Source organism: Mobula hypostoma, chromosome 20 (assembly GCF_963921235.1).
Source record: "Mobula hypostoma chromosome 20, sMobHyp1.1, whole genome shotgun sequence".
NCBI lineage: Eukaryota > Metazoa > Chordata > Chondrichthyes > Myliobatiformes > Myliobatidae > Mobula > Mobula hypostoma.
The window spans coordinates 63,945,068-63,971,228 of record NC_086116.1 but is presented as its reverse complement, the minus strand read 5'-3'; the positions used below and the strand labels follow the sequence as shown (position 1 = coordinate 63,971,228).

The 26,161-nt window shown below is 42.9% G+C and overlaps 1 protein-coding gene across 4 annotated transcripts in view; it reads right to left on the bottom strand.

Moving 5' to 3' along the window:
* The window catches only part of cdhr5-rs (cadherin-related family member 5, related sequence), a 67,353-nt gene extending 46,737 nt beyond the window's left edge, over positions 1-20,616 (bottom strand). For 3 of the 4 annotated variants that reach the window (XM_063072202.1, XM_063072203.1, XM_063072205.1), the window contains exons 1-3: positions 20,428-20,616; positions 10,130-10,272; positions 6,218-6,426 (exon numbers count right to left, since the gene is read on the bottom strand). In XM_063072202.1, coding sequence (XP_062928272.1) covers positions 6,218-6,426; positions 10,130-10,196 — 276 coding nt within the window. In that variant the 5' untranslated portion in view covers positions 10,197-10,272; positions 20,428-20,616. The remainder of the gene's footprint in view (positions 1-6,217; positions 6,427-10,129; positions 10,273-20,427) is intronic. The other variant, XM_063072204.1, reaches the window with a different exon arrangement.
* Between the last annotated feature and the right edge of the window lie 5,545 nt (positions 20,617-26,161).

Sequence of the window (26,161 nt, the reverse complement as noted above, 5' to 3'; positions counted from 1 at the left end):
TCTCTAATCGGTCCTATCTTCACTCCTGTCATCATTTTTTTCTTCACATAATTGAAGAATGCCTTGGGGTTTTCCTTTACCCTACTCACCAAGGCCTTCTCATGCCCCCTTCTTGCTCTTCTCAGCCCCTTCTTAAACTCCTTTCTTGCTTCCCTATATTCCTCAGTAGACCCATCTGATCCCTGCTTCCTAAACCTCATGTATGCTGCCTTCTTCCACCTGACTAGATTTTCCACATCACTTGTCACCCATGGTTCCTTCACCCTACCATTCTTTATCTTCCTCACCGGGACAAATTTATCCCTAACATCCCGCAAGAGATCTCTAAACATCGACCACATGTCCATAGTACATTTCCCTGCAAAAACATCATCCCATTTCACACCCGCAAGTTCTAGCCTTATAGCCTCATAATTTGCCTTTCCCCAATTAAAAATTTTCCAGTCCTCTCTGATTCTATCCTTTTCCATGATAATGCTAAAGGTCAGGGAGCGGTGGTCACTGTCCCCCAGATGCTCACCCACTGAGAGATCTGTGACCTGACCCGGTTCATTAGATCTAGTATGGCATTCCCCCTGGTTGGCCTGTCCACATACTGTGACAGGAATCCGTCCTGGACACACTTAACAAACTCTGCTCCATCTAAACCCTTGGAACTAATCAGGTGCCAATCAATATTAGGGAAGTTAAAGTCACCCATGATAACAACCCTGTTATTTGTGCACCTTTCCAAAATCTGCCTCCCAATCTGCTCCTCTGTATCTCTGCTGCTACCAGGGGGCCTATAGAATACCGCCAATAGAGTAACTGCTCCCTTCCTGTTCCTTACTTCCATCCATATTGACTCAAAAGAGGATCCTGCTACATTACCCACCCTTTCTGTAGCTGTAATAGTATCCCTGACCAGTAATGCCACCCCTCCGCCCCTTTTTCCACCCTCTCTATCCCTTTTAAAGCACTGAGATCCAGGAATATTGAGAATCCATTCCTGCCCTGGTGCCAGCCAAGTCTCTGTAATGGCCACTACATCATAATTCCATGTATGTATCCAAGCTCTGAGTTCACCTTTGTTCCTGATGATTCTTGCATTGAGGTACACACATTTCAGCCCTCCTACCTTACTGTCTTTACACCGTTTATTCTGCTTCTCTTTCCTCAAAGCCTCTCTGTATGTTTGATCTGGCTTTACTCCATGCACTTCTTTCACTGCTCTATCTCTCTGGGTCCCATCCCCCTCACAAATTAGTTTAAACCCTCCCGAACCATGCTAGCAAACCTACCTGCAAGGATATTGCTTCCCCTCGAGTTCAGGTGCAACCCATCCAATCTGTACAGGTCCCACCTTCCCTAGAAGAAATCCCAATGATCTAAAAATCTAAAACCCTGCTCTCTGCACCAACTCCCCAGCCACGCATTCAACTGCCATCTCCTCCAATTCTTACCATCACTGTCACGTAGCACTGGCAGCAATCCTGAGAACGCCACCCTTGAGGTCCTGTTCTTCAGCCTTCTGCCTAGTTCCCGAAACTCACACTTCAGGACCTCATCCCTCTTCCTGCCTATGTCGTTGGTCCCAACATGTATCACAACTTCTGGTTGCTTTCCCTCTCGTACCAGGATGTCGTGCACCCGGTCAGAGACATCCCGGACCCTGGCACCCGGCAGGCAGCAAACCATGCGGGTGTCCTTCTCACATCCACAGAATCTCCTGTCTGCTCCCCTGACTATAGAGTCTCCAATGACGACAGCTCTCCTCTTCTCCGTCCCACCCTTCTGCACCACAGGGTCAGACTCAGTGTCGGAGGCCTTGCCACCGTGGCTCACACCTGGTTGGTCGTCCCCACCAACAGTATCCAGGACGGTAAACTTATAATTCAGGGGAATGGCTACAGGGGTGCTCTGCACTACCTGTCTGCTCACCTTCACTTTCCCCCCTCTGACTGTCACCCATCAACCTGCTTCCGACAGCCTAGGTGTGACTACCTCCCCGTACCTCTCATCTATGACTGCCTCATTCTCCCTTATGAGTCGAAGGTCATCCAGCTGCTGCTCCAGATTCCTTACACGGTCTTCCAGATTGCCCAGCCATATGCACTTCTGGCAGATGTGACTCTGCGGGAGAGGGGAGTTCCCCCAAGATTGCCACATCTCAAATGTGAGGCACATCACCATCTCAGGAGACATTGTAAAAACTAACTGCGAGCTAGCTTGTCCTCTGCCTCTTCTTGTCGAAGCCTCTCGAGTCAAAGCCTCAAAGCTCCACTCCTTCACTGGCCCACTCACTTACTCATCCTTTTGTTCTTCACATAGTTGAAGAATGCTTTGGGGTTTTCCTTTACCCTACTCGCCAAGGCCTTCTCATGCCCCCTTCTTGCTCTTCTCAGCCTCTTCTTAGACCCATCTGATCCTTCCTTCCTAAACCTCATGTATGCTGCCTTCTTCTACCTGACTAGATTTTCCACATCACTTGTCACCCATGGTTCCTTCACCCTACCATTCTTTATCTTCCTCACCGGGACAAATTTATTCCTAACCTCCTGCAAGAGATCTCTAAACATCGACCACATGTCCATAGTACATTTCCCTGCAAAAACATTATCCCAATTCACACTCACAAGTTCTAGCCTTATAGCCTCATAATCTGCCTTTCCCCAATTAAAAATTTTCCAGTCCTCTCTGATTCTATCCTTTTCCATGATAATGCTAAAGGTCAGGGAGCGGTGGTCACTGTCCCCCAGATGCTCACCCACTGAGAGATCTGTGACCTGACCCGGTTCATTACCTAGTACTAGATCTAGTATGGCATTCCCCCTGGTCGGCCTGTCCACATACTGTGACAGGATTCCGTTCAGGACACACTTAACAAACTCTGCCCCATCTAAACCCTTGGAACTAATCAGGTGCGAATCAATATTAGGGAAGTTAAAGTCACCTATGATAACAACCCTGTTATTTTTGCACCTTTCCAAAATCTGCCTCCCAATCTGCTCCTCTGTATCTCTGCTGCTACCAGGGGGCCTATAGAATACCCCCAATAGAGTGCTCCCTTCCTGTTCCTGACTTCCACCCATACTGACTCAAAAGAGGATTCTGCTACATTACCCACCCTTTCTGTAGCTGTAATAGTATCCCTGACCAGTAATGCCACCCCTCCTCCCCTTTTCCCCCCGTCTCTATCCCTTTTAAAGCACTGAAATCCAGGAATATAGAGAATATTGAAATATTGAAATATGGAAATGTTTGTTTGATGATGAAATTCAATAAAAAATTGAATTACAAATTACAAAACAAAAATAAAAATAAAAGTGGATACAAAAAGCTTTTTCAGATATACTGTATAAAGAGTAAAACAGTGGCAAGAGTTGATATTGGACTGATAGAAAATAACCCCGGAGAGGTAGTAATGAGGGACAAGAAATGGCTGATGTACTTAAGTATTTTTCATCAGTCTTCACTGTGGAAAACACTAGGAGAATGCTAGAAATGCCAATGGGCTAGAAGTGAATGGCATTGTTATTACTAAGGTCAAGGGGCTGGGGAAGCAGAAGAATCTGCAGGTAGATAAGGATATGATGGATTACACCCCAGTGTTCTGAAAGTGTTAGCTGAAGAAATTGTGGAGACATTAATAATGATCTTTCAAGAATCACTAGATTCTGGAATGGTTCTGAAGGACTGAAAAATTGCAAATGTCACTCCACTCTTTAAGAAGAGAGGGAGGCAGAAGGGAAAAAATATATAGGCCAGTTAGCCTGACTTCAGTGGTTGGAAAGATTTTGGAGTCTTTTATTAAGGATGAAGTTTCAGGGTACTGTACCTGGAAGCACATGACAAAATAGACCATAGTCAGCATGATTTCATTAAGTGGAAATCTTGCCTGACAAATCTGTTGGAATTCATTGAGGAAATAACAGGCAGGATAAACAAAGGAAATTCAGTGAATATTGTTTATTTGGACTTTCAGAAGGCCTTCGACAAGGTATCGCACACGAGATTGCCTAACAAGGTACGAGACCATAGTATTACAGGAAAAGTACTAGCATGGTTGACTGGCAACAGGCAAAGAGTGGGAATAAAGGGAGCCCATTCTGGTTTGTTGCCAGTAACTAGTGGTGTGCCACAGGAGTCAGTGGTGGGACCGCTTCTTTTGACATTATATGTCAATAATTTGGATGATGCAATTGATCGCTTTGTGGCCTTTTGCAGACAATATGAAGATGGGTAGAGTGACAAGTAGTGTTGTGGAAGCAGGGTGTCTGCACAATATCTTGGACAGATTGGGGGAACGGGCAACGAAGTGACAGATGGAAATATAGTGTAGGGGAGCACATGATCATGCATTTTGGCAGATGGCATAAAGATGCTGACAATTTTCTAAATGGGAAAAAAAATCAAAAGTTGGAAGGGCAAAGTGACTTGGGTGTCTACATGCAGCATTTTCCTGAAGATTAATTTGCAGGTTGAGTTGATGGTATGAAGACAAATGCAATGAAAGCATTCATTTCAAGAGGACTGGAATACAAAAGCAAGGATGTAATGCTGAGGCTTCATAAGGCATTGGTCAGACTGTACTTGGAGTTTTGTGAGCATTTTTGGGCCCGCTATCTGAGAAAATATCAGACATCCCACCTCTCCCGGAAGTTCCGGGAGTCTCCTGCATATTAATAGTGGCTCCCTGATGCCCGCAAATTATATACAATATCACAGAAATCAATTTTTTTGAGAGCGAGCGAGAGAAAGCAAGAGAGAGCGTGAGAGCGACCACGAGAGAGAGCATGCGCGCGCGAGAGAGCAAGAGCTAGCAAGCGAGCAAGAGAGCGAGAGAGAGCGAGCGAGAGAGAAAGCAAGCGAGAGCGAAAGCAAGTGAGAGCGAGAGAGAGAAAGCAGGTGAGAGTGCTTGAGAGCGCGTGAGTGACCACGAGAGAGAGAGAGAGAGAGAGAGAGCATGAGCGAGAGCGCACCATGGCAGAGTGTTCCAAAAAATATATAAAACGTACGTAACCTCAGACTACACTAAAGTGTACCCCTGCCTAATAGGGGTCAAAATAATGACAGTGTTGCTCGCTGCACTGTTTGCAACAGTGACTTTTCTATTGCCCATGGTGGGTAAAGACTGTAAAAGACATGTTGAGGTGAGTTTAACAGGTGTCATTCGTTCATTAGCATAGCTAACGTTATTTAAACTAGCTGGCTAGCTGCTAAGGAGCTACTCTATTGCAGACATCCCACCTCTCCCGGAAGTCTCCCGCAAATTGATGGTGCTACCTCCCTGAAATGAATTTTGGCAGGGTGGGATGTCTGAAATATGTGCTGGTGTTGGAGAGGGTGCAGAGGAGGTTCACAAGAATTATCCCAGTAATGAAAAGAATAACACATGAGGAGTATTTGATAGCTCTGGGCCTGTACTCGCTGGAGCACTATGTATTGATCTGTTGTCTGCACATGCGCTGTTGTCTATGCATGCACATTATTCTCTCTCTCTCTCTTTCTCTCACTGCAATGTGAATATGTCAGTTAAAGCCAAATCCCACATGCGTGCTTTTATTTAATTGATATGTAGTTGTGCACAGACACAACAGGATGGGCCAAAGGGCTGTTCCTGTGCTGTAGTTTTCTATGACTCTATGACTCTAGGTTCTTGAGTAATCAGTGTTGACAAAGGTTACAGGGAGAAGGCAGGAGAATGAGGTTGAGAGGGATAATAAATCAGCCGTGATGGAATGGCAGAGCAGACTCAATGAGTTAATGGCCTTATTCTGCTCCTATGTCTTATGATCTTATGGTCTTTTCATCAGGCTCAACCAAGAAATACAATTGTGTGTGATCTGAATAACTGTAGAAATCAAGTTTATGCTCTCTAATGATAACCCCGAAGGGGAGCACGTATAAGGAGGAACGTTGGCATTGTTGGTACATGGCTCAGTGAAGAGACTTTATACTTGGATATCAAATGGAACCAGACTATAAATTTCCTGAGAAGTGCTGATATTCATAACAATCAAACTTGCCAGGTGAAGCTTAGGGAAGAAATAAAAACTCAGTAAAATTGCACAATGGGCCTTTCTTTAACTGTTCAGTTCATTCAGTGCCAGTGTATTCAGTACAGGATTTTTTAACTTCACCATATTCTGCCTGAATAATTTGGCTGGATCAATTTGTCTCAGAATTTCAATTCCGCTGTCCTGGACACCCAGAATTCCCCACCTCTTATGTGTACCTCTCGATCCAAAGGTCTGTTTGGTAGCACATTCAATTTGATGACTTTTCCTTCCATTCGAAACCATTCCAAATCTGGTCCTGTCACATTCAAGTAAATTTCTGCAGTGAGTGTGTTGCCATTCACAGGGATCTTCGCAATGAATGTTCCATCTGGACTATTCTCTCGAATATCAACAGAGACGTCATGCCCTCCAGAGCACAGATCACCTGGTTCAAATGACAAGGAAATACTTCATAATTCCTATTACCGCATTCAACCATTTAGCCCCTACCTTCTGGTAGAGGCTAGTGCCATAGTCATAGATGATGCATTGTAGTCGGTGACTTGAGTGGGGTTAACAACCAGCATGGGTAAGTGTGCTGTGACCTGAAAAGATTATTGGCCCACAATTGGCCTTGCAACTTATAAATGCAAGAAATTCTGCAAATGTTGGTAATTTTGAACAGCACACACAAAGTACTGGTGAAACTCAGTAGGTCATTGGCCTTGCAATCCTAGGTTGTGTTGGTCGGTGTCGACCATGGATATTGCAACCTAGCTACCTACATTAATGGTGCAGTGCCAGCTGTGGCAGACGAGACCAATGCGGCAGTGGAAATCTGTGTTGGAAATCTGTGTTGCAAATGTTGCATCTTTGAGAGACCTCAGCTCTGCTGGAGCTGCAGAGTTCTTTTCTATGGGCCTGTTTGTCTTCTGTCTCTTTCAGAAATTTTTCCTCCCTAAGGTTCCTTAAGGTTGTCAAAGCCAAGGGGTGGGGGGAATGGGGATAAGCTCTCAATACCTATAAAATTTCCCAATGGCCTCTGTCTGAAATAACTTCTGACAGCGAAGTCCAGCTCCTGACCTTCATCTGTGGCTTAACTACTAAGCCCAGCAAGAGAAGGGGAAAGACAGGTTACTGGTGCATTAAAACCAAACGCTTTGGGCAGATGAGGCTCATCAGCCATGCTTGGCAGCTCATCTAGGAGAAGAAAACTCTGAATCCTGTATAAATTAGCTTAATGTCTATGGGTAATGCGTAATGCATGATTTGTAAAAAAAAATACCATCTTCTCCAGGAGATTACTAACCAATGACTGAATTTGATTTGGGCAAATACTAAGGGGGAATTACTGACTAATGGAGTGGCCTTATTACTTAACCAATTGTCCTGGGAAAATTACTAATTTATGCACTAGTCATATAATTTAATCTAAAGATCGAATCAGGCAATATTGAGAGAAGTTCATATACACACTGTGCTACACCTTTGTAAGGATGTACTATTTTTGCTAGATTGCAATACAAACTCACTGCAATGTCAGCAATACTGTGAAGTTTATATATGAAAAGACTTCTCGTAAAACAGATTTGGTATCCCCATAAGATAAATAGTTACTTGATGGTCTAAGATTTTGAAAGAAGTTACAGTGCAGAAAGAATCTAAGACTAGGAAGCATAATCCTTAAATAAGATCCAGGCCATTCAGGAATGAGGTTAGGAAACATTTGTTCATATAGGTCTTTGTAGAAGAGTGAAACTCAGATGCTAAACTTCATTAACCTTTCCAAATCTGAAATTAGAGTCATGGAGTTATAGAAAAGGTCAATAGAAAAACAGGCCCTTTGGCACATCTAGTCTATGCCAAACCATTTAAACTGCCTACTTCCATCAACCTACACTGGGACCATAGCCCTCCATACCCCTACCATCCATGTACCTATTCAAAGTTTGCTTAAATATTGGAATCATTCTTGCATGCACCACTTGTGCTGGCAGCTCATTCTACATTCTCATGAGCTTCTGAATAAAGAAGTTTCTCCTCATATTTCCCTTAACTTTTCATCTTTCACCCTTAACCCATGACATCTGGTTCTAGCCCTACCCAACCTTAGTGGAAAAAGCCTTCTTGCATTTACTCTCTCTCTACCCCTCATAATTTTGTATACCTCTATCAAATCTCCACTCAGTCTTCCACATTCCAAGGAATAAAGACCTGACCTATTCAATCTTTCCTATAACTGAGGTCTTCCAGAACTGGCAACATCTTTGTAAGATTTCTCTGCACTCTTTCAACCTTATTTACATACAGTATTTCCTGTAGTTAAGTGACCAAAACTGCATACAATACTCCAAATTAGGCCTCACCAGTGTCTTATACAACTTCAACACAACATCCCTTCTCCTATACTCAGTACTTTGACTTACGAAGTCCAATGTGCTAAGAGCTTTCTTTACAACCCTATCTACCTGTGATGCCATTTTCAACAAATTATTGACCTGTATTCCTAAATTCATTTGTTCTTCCACACTCCTCAGTGCCCTGCCGTTCACTGTATAAGATCTACCTGGTTGGTCCTACTGAAGTGCAACACTTCCCACTTGACTGCACTAAATTCCATCTGCCATTTTCCAGCTGGTCCAGATCTTGCTGCAAGCCATGATAGCCCTCCACTCCAGCCCTATTCAACATAAATTGATATTGCTTTGCAAAACTTTTCTATTAAAGATTAAAGGTCACTTGATGGTGAAATGAGTTTGATGGGTTCAAGAAGAAGAAGAATATCTTTATTGTCATTGTTGTGGAGCAATGAAACACAGTTTAGCAGCTCAACGTTTTGCAGCATGACAAAGAATATATACATAAATAAACTCTAAAACCTCAGGAGTGCAGCCCAAAATTAATAATATATGGATGGGGGGTAGGACTATTGCACACCTGCCATTCCTGGAAGTGTGATGCATTTAGCTGCCGCCGTCTTAGGAGGGGGGCAGGAGAAGGGAAGGGGGTGTTATACATTTCACTGCTTGTGGGTAGAAGCTGTTAAGGAGTCTCTTTGTTTTCGTCCTTAATGCTCTGTATCTCTTCCCAGAAGGTAGAGGGGAAAATAGGTGATGTCCAGGATGAGTGGGATCCTTTGAAATACAAGTAGCCTTCTTTTGAAGTCTGCCAGTATAAATGTCCCTGAGGGAGGGTAATGTTGTGCCAATAACCCGCTCTGCTACCCTCACCACCCGCTGCAAGTCCTTCTTGTTCCGTTCTGTGCAGCTGGCAAACCACACTGCACAGCAATACGTCAGGAGGCTCTCTATAGTTGTCCGATAGAAGTTGATCAGCAGGTGATGAGGGAGGAGAGCGTGCTTTAGCTTCCTTAGGAAGTAGAGCCTCTGTTGGGCCTTCCCCACCTGATAAGAGATATGGGCAGTCCAGGTGAGGTCAGCCGAGATGTGGACACCAAGGAACTTGAAACTCTCTACTCTCTCCACCTCTTTCCCGTATATGTGCAGAGCAGAGTGCTCGATGCGCTTTGATTTCCTGACGTCTACTATCAGTCTACTATCAATGGGTTAAAGATCTCCTCATGGTTCTGTGTTCTAGTTTCAGCCCATTGGTCAAGGTAAAATGTGAAGGCAGGTTCAGCAAGTTAAAAGCTGGACTCAGTTAAAAAAGTCCTGATGGAGAGTGTCAGCCTGAAACATCGACTGCTTACTCTTTTTAATAGGTGCTTCCTGGCCTGCTGAGTTCCTCCAGCATTCTGTTTGTGTTGCCTCAGTCCGCTTATGAGCTTCCCTCAGATTTAGATTTTCAAACATCTCTATTGCATTTGTAACTTCAACCAGGCCTCGAACATAACAAATCTTCAAAGTAGATTTTAAAAGTTTGCCCTGTTACCACAGATGGAGAAGATTCTGTAGCATGTTTGAAAGACAAAGGAGTTTCCCCACTGCCTTGGTCAATGTTTCTCCTTCACCCAACAGGTGATCTGGTCAAATTCTCATTGATATTTGTAGGTATTACCCTACAAAAACTGGCTGTTGTATTTTCAGCTTTATAAGAGACCACAATTCAGTAGATCTGGAGCTACAAAAGCCACTATATAAATGCAGAAAAGTTTCCAAAAACAATGTGAAGCACTGAATCACTGTTACCTTCCATGAAGACTGGTTTAAGCCTGGTAAGTAACAAGCCCACAACCAATATCAGTAAATTCAGCATAATGTTCAGGTCTGTGGGTTGCAGTTGGAAGTACAGTACTGTATAGATGCCCTTTATCACTCTCTTCTCAGAATCACTGCCAAATTTCAAAGTAAAATTAATAAGTTCAAAGTTCACAGTATATTTATTATCAAAGTACACATATGTTACCATATACTACCTTGAGATTTACAGGCATTTACAGGAATAAAAGAAATACAATAGAATTTACAAAAAAATCTATACATTTACAATGACTGACAAACAAGCAATGTGCAAAAGAAGACAAATTGTGTAAATAAAAAATACTGAGAACATGAGTTGTAAGGATCCCTTGAAAGTGAGTGTGTAAATCATAGAATCAGTTCAGAGCAATGGTGATTGAAAATATCCATGCTGGTTCAGGCATTTCTGAATCCAAACAGCCAATTTGCCACAGATCGCATGCATCTTAATCTTCTGGATTAGCCTCCTGTGAGGGTCTTGTCAAACGCCTTACTAAAATTCATGTAAACAACATCCACTGCCCTATCCTCATCATTCTCTCCTGTCATCTTGTCAAAAAACCCAATTAAGTTGGTAAGGCATCACCTGTCAAAGCCATGATGCTTCTTCCTAATTAGGCCATGGGTTTCCAAATGCTCATATACCCTAACCCGAAGAATATTCTGCAGCAACTTCCCTACAACTGACGTGATACTTACCAGTCTATGGTTCCCAGGATTTTCCCTTCTTTCCTTCTTAAATAGAGGTACAATATTAGCCACTCACCAGTCCTCCGGGACGTCACCTGCGCCTAGAGAGGACACAGGGATACTGGTCAAGGGCCCAGCAATCTTGTCTCTTGTCTCCTTCAATAATCTAGGGTGATTCCATTCAGACCCTGGGGACTCATTAGGAGGCCCAACACTTTCTCCTCCTTGACCTTTAAATGCCCTAATGAATTTATAAACTCAGCACTGATCTCCTGGTCCTCCACATCCTTTTCTTTTGTAAACACTGAAGCAAAGTACTTATTAATTACCTCACTCACATTCTCTGCATCCAAGCAAATGATCTCCCTTTTATTCTTGAGTGGTCCCACCCTTTCCCTAGTTATCCTTTTGCTCTTGTTGTACTTATGGAATACCTTGGGATTCATCCTAATCCTTCTTGCCAAGGACTTTTCCTGCCGCCTCCTGGCCTTCCTAATTCCCATTTTTAGTTCTTTTCTGGCTTCTTTATACTCGCATGTGCTTCGTGGGATCTTGACTTCCGAAACTTTACATCATTTTCCTTTTTCTTTTTGACTAAATTCATCACCTCTCTGGATATCCAAGCTTCTCTTATCTTTCCAACCCTGACCTTCCTTCTAACAGGAACATGCATTTCCTCTACTCCATGCAATTGATCTTTAAACACCCTCCACATGTCTGATGTGGACTTCCCAGAGAAAAGGTGTTCCTAATTAATGCTTCTTAGTACCTGCATAATGCCCTTGTAATTTGCCCTACTGCAATTTAAAATTCTCCCACATGGACTATATCTATCCTTATCTATAGCTATCCTGAACTTAACGAGTTGTGGTCACTGATCTCTAACTGTTCACCAACTAAAAGGTCAGTCATCTGGCTAGACTCATTACCCAACACCAGGTCCAGTATGGCCACTCTTCTTGTTAGACCATCCACATATTGATTTAAGAAACCTTCCTGGATACACTTAACAAATTCAGCCCCATCTAAACCACATGCACTAAGAAAGTCCCAGTTTATGCAAGGGAAGTTGAAATCCCCCATGACAACGACTCTATTATGTTTACACATTTCCTTAATCTGATTACATATCTGTTCCTCAATGTTCTGGAGGCTGCTGGAGGATCTGTTGGACAATCCCATCAGTGTGATCACACCCTTCCTGTTCCTGATTTCGACCCAAATGGACTCAGAGCCTGACCCCTCCATTATATCTCCCCTGAGTACAACTGTGATATTGTCCTTGATTAGTCGTGCAACTCCACCCCCTGCCTCGTTTACATCCTCCTTTATCCTTTCTAAAACTTTGAAAACCTGGTACATTAATCGCCCATTCCTTCTTTTCTCTCAACCAGATTTCAGCAGTGGCCACAACATCAGAATTCCATGTACTGATCCATGCTGTGAAGTTCATCACGCTTCCCAATAATACTCAAAGCATTAAAATACTGTATACACATTCAAATATCTAACCCATCATACCTGTTATTTCAATTTTGTCTTTCAATACTTTCCTTGACATCTACCTTATAGTTCAATCATTTCCTTATTGACATGGGGCTCCAATTCTCAGTCTCCAGCAAAACTTGTTTACGAATCTACTCTAAAATCAATCTAACTCTTCCCCCCATTTTTCTTTCATCTATGTGCCAATCTATGAGTCACTTAGAAGTCTCTTATGTATCTGCTTCTACAATCATTCCTGGCAGCCTGTTCCATGTACCTACCCCACTCACTAATAAACTTGCCTCTGACATCTTACTTTCTGTATACTCTCCTCTAATCACTTTAACATTATGCCTCCCATGACTTCATTGCATACAAATATAGTGTAGATTTCTCACTTGCTATGTGACCTCCACATTAGCACTGCTAAATTTAGTAGTGTCCATCAGAGCATCTGCTTTCTCCAGCTCACCTTCTAAGTTCATCTTTGTTGTGGTGGATCACGGAACTTTTTCCACAGCTCCTCCCAGTGCCCTCAGCACAATTCTGTTTCACCTGGTGCTTCCAGTTTCTTAGGTACAATGGATGCCTCATATCTCAACCACACTAATAATGATACAGGCAGAACAGTCCAGCTAGGCTGGCATTTGGGTAGACATTAAAGGCAAATAGTCAGGCTGAGCACTGAGGGTGGGTAGTGATGGGCAGTGTTTATCAGAGAGGGTGGGCAGTGATGGACAGTAGGAACGGGCAGTGAAGGTGGACAATCTAGCAGATCCATTGAGCTGAATGGCTGTTCATTGTGATGTAAGTGCATACAATTCAATGAAGAATGTTGGCTGCTCTGGCCTCTGGAAGTGCAGTTTGTTTTGTATGAACATCACTTTTTGTACCTAAGCTGTTTTTATATCATTCCCTGTGCAGATTAGTTGATTCGATTTGAAGCACATGGTAGAAAGACATCCATCTCCATCTTAACTTTATTTGCCCTTGAAACATTAATATCTCTTCACAAGTAAGATCTCATTAAAATCCCTGTAGAAAGCTTCTGCCCTGTGTGATTTTTGAGAAAGAGTTTAGCTCACTGTATCACTTTCTATATATGGACAGCAAGGGAAGTAGATTGTCTTAAAAGTATTTCAAGCTCTGAAAAGATGGGACTTGCAAGGGATCAATTTACAAAATCATCATGTTCTGCTTATGATATTGGCTCTTACTGAGCAACCTCTGTCCCATCACACAACTTCCATCATAGAACATGCGTTTATCTCTCAAATGGAATGAACACCACTGCAGCTTTTCATCTTTCCTCGTGCATTCAGTGGTTCCCCAAGAATATCACTTTTCACAAAGTGACCCACAAATACCGTACATCAGTATTCAAAGAGCATCTTGAGAGTATGTTAATATTTACAGGTAATCTGTGTCAGTTTTAGCATTCACTGGGTTCCTAAGCATTAGTATTCACTGGGAATCCCTCTGTGAATACTGACGTCCCTCCAGGACCCCCACTGAACACAGAAAAGCAGCTGGGAAGACCTGTTAATAATGATGGAGTCCTGGGACCCAATGAAAATACAGATACACATTGAATGACCTCTTTGACTACTGATACACTCCAGGGATCTGCTGTAAATAGTGTTCAACGCCAAATACACCCTCTGAACACGATTGTACAGTACTTCAGAATCAGAATCAGGTTTAATATCACCGGCATATGTCGTGAAATCTGTTAACTTAGTGGCAGCAGTACAATGCAATACATGATCCCCTAATAAAGTATGACCATGACGGTGACTATGATAATATAGGGAAAAAAGTAAATTAATTACAGTAAGCATATACATGGTATTAAATAGTTAAATTAAAAATAGCACAAAATCAGAAATAATAAAAGTGAGATAGTGTTCATGGGTTCAGTGTCCATTTAGGAATTAGATGTCAGAGGGGAAGGAGCTGTTCCTGAATCGTTGAGTGTGTGCTTTCAGGCTTCTGCACCTCCTACCTGATGGTAACAATGAGAAGGGGACATGTCCAGGGTGGTGGGGGGGGGGGTGGGACGTTCTTAATGATGAACACTGCCTTTCTGAGGCAGTGCTCCTTGAAGCTGTCTTGGGTACCTACGGAGTCTAGTACCCAAAATGTAGCTTCTTTCGATTCTATGCAGTAGCACCCACCCCACCGCCCCCCATACCAGACAGTAATGCAGCCTGTCAGAATGCTCTCCACGGTACATCTGTAGAAGTTTTCGAGTGTCATAAGTGATAAACCAAATCTCCTCAAACTCCTAATGAAATATAGTCCCTGTCTTGCCTTCATTATAACTGCATCAATATGTTGGGACCAGGTTAGATCATCAGAGATATTAACACCCAGGAACTTGAAATTGCTCACTTTCCACTTCTGAATCCTCTGCGAAGATCAGTTCATGATCCCTTCCCCTACCCTTCCCAGTGAAAAACAAGTAGTTCTTCGGTCTTTCTGACGTTGAGTGCTAGGTTGTTGCTGTGACACCACTCAACTAGTTGGTATGTCTCGCTCCTGTACGCCCTCTCATCACTATCTGAGATTCTGCCAACAATGGTTGTATCATCAGCAAACTTATAGATGATATTTGAGCTATGCCTAGCCACACAGTCATGGGTATAGAGGGAGTAGAGCAGTGTGCTAAGCACACACCCTGAGGTGTGCCTGTGTTGATTGCCAGAGAGGAGAAGCTATTAATACCAATCCACACAGATTGTGGTCTTCTGGTAAGGAAGTCCAGGATCCAATTGCAGAGGGAGGTTCAGAGACCAAGTTCTGTACCTTATCAATCAGGGCTGTAGGAATGATGGTGTTAAACACTGAGCTGTGGTCAACAAACAGCATCCTGACATAGGTGTTTGTATTATATAGGTGATCTAAGGCTGTGTAAAGAGACATTCAGATTGTGTCTGCCATAGTCCTATTGTGGTGAGAGGCAAACTGCAGTGGGTCCAGGTCCTTGCTGAAGTAGGAATTGATTCTGGCCATGACCAACCTCTTAATGCATTTCATCACCATAGGTGTGAGTGCTACTAGATGATAGTCATTAAGGCAGCTCACACTACTCTTCTTGGGCACTGGTATAATTGTCACCCCTTTGAAACAATGGGAACTTCCAACCAAACCGATGAGAAGTTGAAAATGTCCTTGAATACACTCACTAGTTGGTTGACACAAGTTTTCAGAGCTTTCCAGGTTACCCTCATCAGAAACCACTAAGACACACCAGAAATGTGTGGGAAAACTAACTAATTTACAGGGTTCTCTGTGAAGAATAAAAGGGTTCCAGGATCCTATACCTATTGATATAATCCTGGGACCCCTCTGAATGACATACACCCAAGATCCCCTATCAATACACATCTTGGACCCCTGTTAAAACTGATCCCTTCCCAGGACCCGTTGCATTCCTGCCACTGTCTGTTAGGAGTTTGTACGTTCTGTCTGTAACTGTACGTGTTTCCTCTGGGTGCTTTGATTTCCTCCCACAGTCCAAAGACATAGCAGTCAGTGTCCTGACGAAGGGTCTCGGCCTGAAACGTCGACTGCACCTCTTCCTAGAGATGCTGCCTGGCCTGCTGCATTCACCAGCAACTTTTATGTGTGTTGCAGTCGGTAGATTAATAGGTCATTGTAAATTCCCCGTGATTAGGTTACAGTTAATTCGGGGTTCAAGGGCCAGAAGGACCAGAAGGGCCTACTCCACACTGCATCTCAATAAATAAATAGACAGATAGATAGATAGATAGATAATTGATAACCTTCTATGGCCACCTGTGATACTCTCATGCCTTCCTCCTCTGTGCTACTCTGCACACCTGCATACTTGGAATTGGTACACACTCAGGATACGCTAAACTTCCAGCACCCTGTGAATACAGAACAATTCTTTGTTACAGAGTGGTTGTGTTCCAAGAAAACCATCCATAATACCATTTTCCATTGACTAAGCTTGATAAGTGATGTTGTTGCTTTAGTATATTGTGCTTATCTAGTTATTTTACTTAAATAAATTCTGAAGAGTGAATCTTTATTCCGTATCTCACATTTTTTGAAAGTGATTTATCAATTCCATGTAGATATACAGTATTTCCATCACCTAATCTGCCTTAAAGTGGGGAAGAACTACACTGATACTCTCCTTGATACCGTCCCAGGACCCCCTGTGGATACCGATACCCTACTGAGATCTGCTAACAATGTTGATATGTTTGAAGGACTCTGTGAAAATAAACACGGCTAGGAGCCTTGACATGCTCCCAGAGCCCAGTGTGAATGCTGGTACACCCAAGGACTTCTTGTGAATACTAATTTAATTGTGAGACCTACCTGAGAACTTCTGTGAATGTTAATTATTCTGCCAGAACCCACCATGAATGCTGATTCATCTCAGGATCCTCCCTGAATATTGAAGTGCTCCCGACATCCTCTGTGAGTGCTAATACTCTGTGAGTATTCATGTACTCCCAGAATCACCTGTGAAAACAGATACACACCTGGGATCCCTATGAATATTGATAAACTCCTTGCACTGTCTATGAGTATTGATATTACCCCAGACCCTCTCTGAGTACCACCGTGCTCTCAGGATCACTGTTGAGCATAGTTAAACCACTGACACCCTCTGCAAATACTGATTCATATCTGGAACATGCCTTAAAAATGGACACATCCCTGGGACCCTCTGAGAATGCTGATCCTCTTGGAACACTTGAGAATACTGAGGAACTTCCAAAATACCAGACATAACTTAGAACCTCTGTGAATACTGTCATCCTCAAAAGAAGCTCTGTAACCCAGGGCCACACAAGAAAACCAGGTACTTGCAGAGGGCAATCTCAAGCGCAAAGGAACAATTCAGAATGAGGTTGGAGGCAGAAATAAATGCACGTCAACTCTGGCAGGATTTGCAGGACATTACTTCCTACAAAGCTTCACTCCCAGATCAGCTCAACACCTTTTATGCTTGCTTTGAAAGGGAGAATAAAACTGTAGCTATGAGGATCCCTGCAGCACCTGGTGACCTCTGTGATCTCTGTCTTGGAGGCTGACATCAGGCTGCTTATCCAGAGGGTGAACTCTCACATGGTGACAGGCCCAATGGAGTGCCTGGTAGGGCTCTGAATACTTGTGCCAACCAACTGGCAGGGGTATTCAAAGATATTTTTAATCTCTCATTGCTACATCTGGAAGCTCCCACCTGCTTCAAAAGAGCAACAATTACACCAGTGCCCAGGAAGAGCAAGATGAACTGTCTTAACTACTGTCGTCCAGTAGCACTCACATCTATGGTGATGAAGTGCTTTGACAGGTTGGTTATGGCTCTTGTCTCAGCAAAGGACCTGGACCACTGCAATTTACCCATCACCATTATAGGTCTACAGCAGATGCAATCTCATTTGGCTCTTCATGTAGCCTTAGATCACCTGGGCAATACAAATACCAATGTCAGGATGCTGTTTATTGACTACAGCCAGCATTCAACACAATCATTCCTACAATTCTGATCAAAGAGATCCAAAACCTGGACTTCTGTACCTCCCTCTGCAACTGGATCTTCGACTTCCTAACCAGAAGATTTCTGTATGGATCAGAAATAATATCTCCATCTCACTGACAATCAGCGCTGGCTCACCTCAGGGATGTCTGCTTAGCCCCACTGCTCTGCTCTCTCTATACCCATGACTGTGCACAGCTAGGTACAGCTCAAATGCCATCTATAAATTTGCTGATGACACAACTATTATTGGCAGAATTTCAGATGGTGACAAGAAGGCGTACAGGAGCGAGATATCTCAGCTAGTGAAGTGGTGTCGCAGCAACAACCTTGCACTCAATGTCAGTAAGACCAAAGAAATGATTGTGACATCAGAAAGGGTACAACGAGGGAACACATACCAATCCTCATGGAGGAATCAGAAGTGGAAAGAGCAAAGGCTGATTTATACTTGTGCTTCAAATGTACGCCATAGGTACAGCGTAGCCACGTACCCTAGGCCGTACTCTACGCCGAACCCTATGCCATAGCCTAATGCGCACCGCTCCCAAAATGTAACTACGTGTTGCGGCGACGCAGACCGAAACAACTGTGATTGGTCCGCTTGGTAGCAACGCATTTCCTCCTATGTTGCAATAGCTTCCCATTGGGCGACTGAAGGGCAGGGAAGGAACTCTGGCTGCAATACTTTCCATAAAGCTTTACAGACCTCCGAAATTATGGAGGACCCTGTGCTTGATGTCAGTTTGTAACTAACTGCTACAGCCTATTGACTTCCACCTGAAGCTAAAACTCGAATGGTGATTGCCAATCTCTGAGTATACTGTGCGTACACTGATGCGAAGTAAATGGTTGGAGACAATGAACCAAATCATCAAATCTACCTGCCAACATCAGAAAATATTTGAAATGCATTTCCTCATCCATGTCTATCAGTGGCCGGACAAGCACAGAAAATTCACCCTCCTTCAGTTTCAGTCGCCATTGTTTGAAGTTTGAGTTTCTTCGTGTTGAGTTTCAACACAGAAGAAACTCAACACAGTGGCATAGAAACCCCACCGCCAACTAGTGTTTTGGCGGTGAATTGCAGAGCGACGCAGACACACCAACGCACAAGTATAAATGCTCACAACGGCGCAGCCCACTTGCATGGGCTACGGCGTAAGCTAGTATGCACAAGTATATATCAGCCTTAAGCAGTTTCAAGTTTCTGGGTATCTATATCTCTGAGGATCTATCCTGAATTGAACATACAATGCAGCCTCAAAGAAAGTGAGACAGCGGCTATATTTCATAGGAGTTGGAGGAGGTTTTGTATATCACCAAAGCCACTTGCAAATCTCTGCAGATGTACTGTGGAGAGCATTCTAACTGGCTGCATTACCATCTGGTATGGAGAGGCCACTGTACAGGATCGAAATAAGATGAGTCAGCTCTACCATGTAAGCCTGATTCTGATTCTGTTTTTGTCTATTAATATACTCTTGGGATCTTCTGCAAATATTATTTTACACCTGAGACCTGCTGTGCAGATGGAAGCGCTCGAAGGAATCTCTGTGAGTTGTAGTATATTAAATCCCAGAAGCTACTATGAACAAGGATACGGCTGATACCTTTTGTGAATATAGAAATAATCATGGAACAATCTGTGAATACTGAGAGATTATCAGTATCCTCTGAAGCACTCTCTGTACACTCGTATACTTTTAAAAATTGTGTGAAAACTGATGCACACCTGAGATACCCCTTGAATACAGATTGTTCACAAAGTGTTTTGTGAATAGTGATGTACAGTATTTGTGAGACATATGTAATGCTAATACATTTCCCAAATCCTCTGTGAATACTGACACATGTGACATCTCTTTCTCAAGATACTTTGATACACCCTTTAGACTCTCTGGAAATACTTACACACTTCTGAAGCCCCTTCTGTTACTAATGCACACATTGGACCTCCTGTCTCAATATTGATACACCCTTGTGAGAATATCAATATACTTCTGGACTACCTGCAAATAATGATATAACCCCAGGGTCCCCTCTTCCCCTCCATGTACAGATACGCCCTTGTGTACCCCTGTACTAGTGACCATGTAATGGAACCTTTTATAAAAGTGGACCCTCTTTCCAACTGACATACTCTGGGCCCTCTCTGAATGATGAACCACTTCTGGATCTCTTTGTGAACACTGAAGTATAGACAGGAAGTACTGTAATCATCAGCATATTGCTGAGAGCCTCCTTGCACACCTTCTCCTCCCCACCCTCCTGTTGAACACTGTGCACAAGTCTCTAACATTCATATTTGATTGGTCGGGTGAATGTGATTGCAATAGATTTGAGTTAGAAATTCTATTTAAAATTGCTGAAGAGTTCTGTGGTTAGTTTTTCACATATTTATAATATATTCACATTAAATTAACTCACAATTCCAACTGATGAATAATTTATATAGCTCTAAAATTATCATCAACCAAAAAAAAATTAAATTAAATGAGTTGCCTGTTAACTTCAATCGACTGTAATAAAATGAATGTTCACCTACCCTTCGCTGTCCCTCCTGGGGAAGTCCAGTTGAGTTCAGTTTCATCGATAGTCTTGGGTTTACTAATTAGCAAATACTTTACATTATTTAATGGAACATATTTTTCTTTCACAGGTTCCATTTGCTGGGTATTTAAAGATTAGGTTGCTTTTTCAGGACAACTGCAGTAAGGTTGTCACATGTCCAGTGCTCGGCAGAGAAATCTCTACTCTAGTAAGGGCTTAGAGGGAATTTAAAGACAGATAAGGTTTTAGGAATAGTATCTAAGCCAGTAGAAGGAGATTTAGTACAACATATTTATTGAGGGAGAAGGAATTTCTAGGCCAATTACTTACTTTGCTTGGACATACAGAACACTAACTTCTTCTAAAATTCAATGAGATGACTCATAAATAGATTCTATTTGTTTGCATTTGAGGAGAAAATATTTGTCATTATAAACATCATACAAGAAAAATGTGGCAGAATAATGTATACCGCATTTCTGAAATGATAGATTTTTACCAGTTCAGTGAAAATTATGAGCTGTCCAGCAATTTGACTCAAAAGTGAATTTATTTTTGGGCTTTAATTTTGTGAGAAGCTTTCACTTGAAATCAACCAGAATAGAAATTAATCTCTGCATAACGAGTGCTAAAGTGACTAATTTGCCCCAGAGCCATTGAGATAGGATTTATGCAAAGATTCATGTGGCAAACAAGCTTCTAATCTGTTTTTTTCTCAATTTGCGCACACCAACCATTTGTAATGTGGTTATAGCCAAAACTAATCAATGCTAATTGATGTTATGTCTGTATTATTTAGAACTAAGCATGCTGAAGGTCATTGTGCAACCTCTGTGATGGCATAGCTGGGGTGGATACTCGATTTCATTGAAACTGAGCTAAAAAGCCTGGTCAAAGAGGTGACAAAGGCACGAGTTCTGAGTCATGGAAGGACCATTTGAAGTTCTGAGATTTATTTGATTGGACTGTATTTTATATTGGTCTTCTTCAGTTTTTCAGGATTTTCTTCCTTGTGGCCAATTGGCGGGAGGGTGATCTGTAAGTTCTTTGTGCATAGGTGTGGGACGGGAATAAGGAGGGGTTTGATGCTACTGTCACTGTTCTTTGTTGTGAGTGAGGAGGTGGCTGTTTTTTTTCTATGCAAGGGAGGGGTTTGGGGATGTGTTGTTATTGTCACTGCCTTTTTTTCTGCGAGTGAAGGATTCGGGGATTGTATTGTTTTTGTCTTTTTTCTGTGGGGGAGAGCGTTGGGGATTGTTATTGTTGCTGTGATTTTTTTTCTGTGGGACGGGAGTCAGAAATTGTTATTGTTGCTGTGTTTTTTTGTGAGATGGGTTTGGGGATTGTTATTGTTGCTGTTTTTCTGTGGGGAAGGGGTGGGGGTGGGGGATTCTGCTTTCTGCGAGTTTTGATTCTTTTACTTTTTCATGTGTATTTCACAACTATCTGGAGAAGACAAATATCAGAGTTGTATTGTATATGCATACTTTGACAATAAAATGAACCTTGACAAAAAGAAAGGGAGTTTATAATCCCAGGATGACTCAGTCAGAATCAGAATCAGGTTTTTTTTTATCAATGATATATAGAACAAGGAACATAGAACGTAACAGCATAGTATAGGTCCTTCAGCCACAATGTTGTGCTGAATTCTTATCCTACCCTAAGAACAATCTAACCATTTCCTCCTATAAAGCCCTCCATTATTCTATCATCTATGTGTCTTTCTACGAGTTTCTTAATGCCCCTAATGTATCGGACTATACATTGTGACGTTTGTGGTTTTGTGGCAGCAGTACATTACAACACATAAAAACTACTCCGAGTTACAAAAACATATTATAAATAAATAGCGCAAAGGAGGAATAGCGAGTCAGTGTTCATGATTCATGGTCCATACAGAAATGTAATGGCAGAGAGGACGAAGCTGTTCCTAAAATGTTGAGTGTTCATCTTCAGGCTCCTATACCTCCTCCCTGAAGGTAGTAATGAGAGGAAAGTCCATCTACAGCTGGTTCAGCAAAGCACTTGCACGCTGCTCAATGCTGTATCTTCTCATTCTCAGCAAGACCGCATAGATGATTACGTTTCATTTCCAGTTCTTTAGGTTCTGAGGTGAGACCTATAGACTCTGCCACAAATGGAATAAGACGCGCTTAACAGGGTGGGCAGGTGAGTAGTTTGGGAGGTGATGTGATCTACTATTTAGACTGGCAGTCATGAGGAAATTGTGGTAGCCTTTATGCAGGTCGTGAAGACTGAGAGGTGGCTAATGTTGTTCCAGTGTTTAAAAGGATAGCAAGAGCAAGCCAGGGAACTACAGGAGAATCAGCCTGACATGAGTAATGGGCGAGTTACTGAAGAGAATTCTGAGGGACGGCATCTACCAGCATTTGGATAGACTGAGTCTGATTGGGAGGAGTCAGCATGGATTTGTGTGTGGAAAGTCGCAAAGTGGACTGGTCTAGAAATTTAGATACTGTGGAATCCAGGGAGTGCAGGTTAGGTGGATTCAAAATTAGCTTGGTGGTGCAAACCAGAAGATGACATTAGAGATCTAAGTGCATTTTAGTGACAATTTGGTAGTTTCATGATTAGCATTACTGATACCAGTTTTTAATTCTATTAACAAACAAAAGGAGTTAATTCCAATATGCTCTGCTCTGACAAATTATTAAACCTTTTTGGACCTGATTTCTTGTGCATGCCTTATACTCTGTACTAACCACATACACGTGAATAACTTGCACAGGGAAATGGCCCAGTCCGTATTGAGTGAAGATTAACCATACGCCTCCATTCTCTGCATGTCACAGGTGTGCACATGTGACAAGGACATCAAAATGTGTTCAAATGTTTTATACAGAGTAACATAAACAACAGATCACAATTCACAATAGATTTAGGACTGTAATTAGTATTCAAAAATGCGGGATGGAGGTTAATTTATAGACCAGTCATTTTATGGGATCACTTGGGTGACTTGCCAACATTACTTGATTTAACCTTAGCTGATGCGGCTCAAAGAGGATTTGGTGTTGTCCTAATCTTAATCTTTGATGTCATTTGGATTGGTATCAGAATTAGCAAATATTTTTCAGTTCACATTGACTTCTTTGAAAAAATGTAATCATGTTGAGCTCGGGGCAACGTGTTCCATGTTTAAAACTGAGCTGCAGGTGTCAAAACTAACTAATATATTGGTGCCTCCTCTTAGACTACAGTATGATTTGTCTCTCCACTGGCAGTGTACGATCTGCTGGGTACAGCTCTCACTGACAATACAGTCCTGAAACATGTCCTCCCATTTGTTTTTTCTCTCGAAGTTTCACACATAAATTGCTCAGACATTTGGTTTCAACAATAACTTGTTGCCATGGTAACTCTGGCCTCACCTTATCTGAGATATTGCCCTCTGTCTATCCATCCCTCTCTGCCACTTCAAACCAATTTGTTTTCTCAAATTCCAAGGCCTGATGAAGAAGCTTCGACCTGAAATAGCAACTCTCTTTCCCTTCTCATATTTCTGCTATATCTGATGAGCACTTAATTATTTTCAACACAATTAGTTTCATTCCTCTGCCATCTTTGGATTCTCAACCCTGCTGTTTGTGATCTGATTCCTCTAATCTTCTTGAGCAAACTGACAGTTCAAATCAAATCAAGTTACGAGAGTAACAGGCCTGCGGCAACTTACATTATCACTGTCCAACAGAGTTTTGCTGTCACAAGTGAAGTGTCTGAGATGATCACCCACAGTTATGCAATAAAGAAAGGATTTAATTCAAATGTTGGATACTTCCTTCATAACTGTGCCTACTTCCTTCACGCACCAACTCTGATGCCTTCGAGTAGCAGGCAGCAACACGGTCTGCAGCCAGGTCAGCATCTCTGTAACCAGACCAGCTCATCGGACATCCCAGCCAGCTCCTTCACCAACATCCCAGCTAACTCCTTTCCCAACATCCTGGCCAGCTCCTTTCCCAACATCCCAGCTAACTCCTTTCCCAACATCCCAGCTAACTCCTTTCCCAACATCCCCGCTAACTCCTTTCCCAACATCCCTGCCAGCTCCTTTCCCAACATCCCCGCCAGCTCCTTTCCCAACATCCCAGCTAACCCCTTTCCCAACATCCCAGCCAGCTCCTTCACCAACATCCCGACCAGTTCCTTTCCCAACATCCCGGCTAACTCCTTTCCCAACATCCCGGCTAACTCCTTTCCCAACATCTGAGCTAACTCCTTTCCCAACATCCTGGCCAGCTCCTTTCCCAACATCCCAGCTAACTCCTTTCCCAACATCCCGGCCAGTTCCTTTCCCAACACCCCGGCTAACTCCTTTCCCAACATCCCAGCTAACCCCTTTCCCAACATCCCAGCTAACTCCTTTCCCAACATCCCAGCTAACTCTTTTCCCAACATCCCAGCTATCTCCTTCACCAACATCCCAGCTAATTCCTTTCCCAACATCCCGGCTAACTCCTTTCCCAACATCCCAGCTAATCCCTTTCCCAACATCCTGGCTAACTCCTTTCCCAACATCCCGGCTAACTCCTTTCCCAACATCCCGGCTAATCCCTTTCCCAACATCCCGGCTAATTCCTTTCCCAACATCCCAGCTAACTCCTTCACCAACATCCCGGCCAGCCTCTTGGTGCCTCAGCCAGCTCTGCCACTGACACCAGTCCAGCCACTCCGATCAACGAGCAGCTGATGGATTGGCCCTGTAGTGCTTGAAGTTCTTGAAGTAGAATTGACTTGCAATTGTAAAAAAAAAACATTTAACAAAGAAAAAAGCACTTTTGGTTGGCCCCTGAGAGGCTGCTGCCAAAGTACCAGAAGTACTGGTTCTGTCCTTTTCTCCATATACCACCCCCCCCCGCCCGCCCCCCCCCCCCGACTGAGAGATAGTAAGATTAGGCTGCGGAGGGTGGGAAGTGCCTGAGAAATGTGTGAGGAAGTGAGATTAGGTCATAAGACATAGAAGCTGAATCAAACCATTTGCCTCATCAAGTCTGCTCTGCTAAATCAACATATTTGGAGACTGGATTGGATTGGGATTCAATCTACTACATTGAGAGATACAGTGGTGTGGAAGGATAGAGGGTCTAAGGTGGAGAGGTACAATCAAGCATTATGACCAGGAGTGGGATTGAAGGATGCATTAGAGACATGAGATCAAGAAGATTGTTTGGAGACTGGCTGAAGGGATTTAATTCAAATGTTGGATAAAGGGATAGGGTGGAAAGGAGAAATTGAGAAACTCAACAGATCTAATGCCAGTATCCTTTTGATTCCTCACATCCATTGGAGTCCAATTGCAGAGCAAATACTTAGACAAAATACTTAGACAAAAGGAACAAACTATCACTCCTTCACTCAAGGGCTTCTCATAGCCTGTTGAAGCCCAGAATGCAGTCAGTCACATGGCACAATCAGTAAAGAAGTAATAGGCATTATACACCACAGTAGTGTAGCAGTTAGCATTATAACTCAGCCCATTGGAGTTCAGAGTTCAATCCCAGCATCCTCTGTAAGGACTCTCTGAACGTCCTCCCCATGGAATGCACTGGTTTCCCCTGGGTGCTCTAGTTTCCTCTCACAGTCCAAAGGTGTACCGGCTAAGTTAATTGCTCATTGTAAATTGCCCTGTGATTAGATTAGAGGTAATCCGGCTTGTGGGTGGTTGATGGAGCAGTGTTGTTTCAAGGGCTGGAAGGGCGTACTCC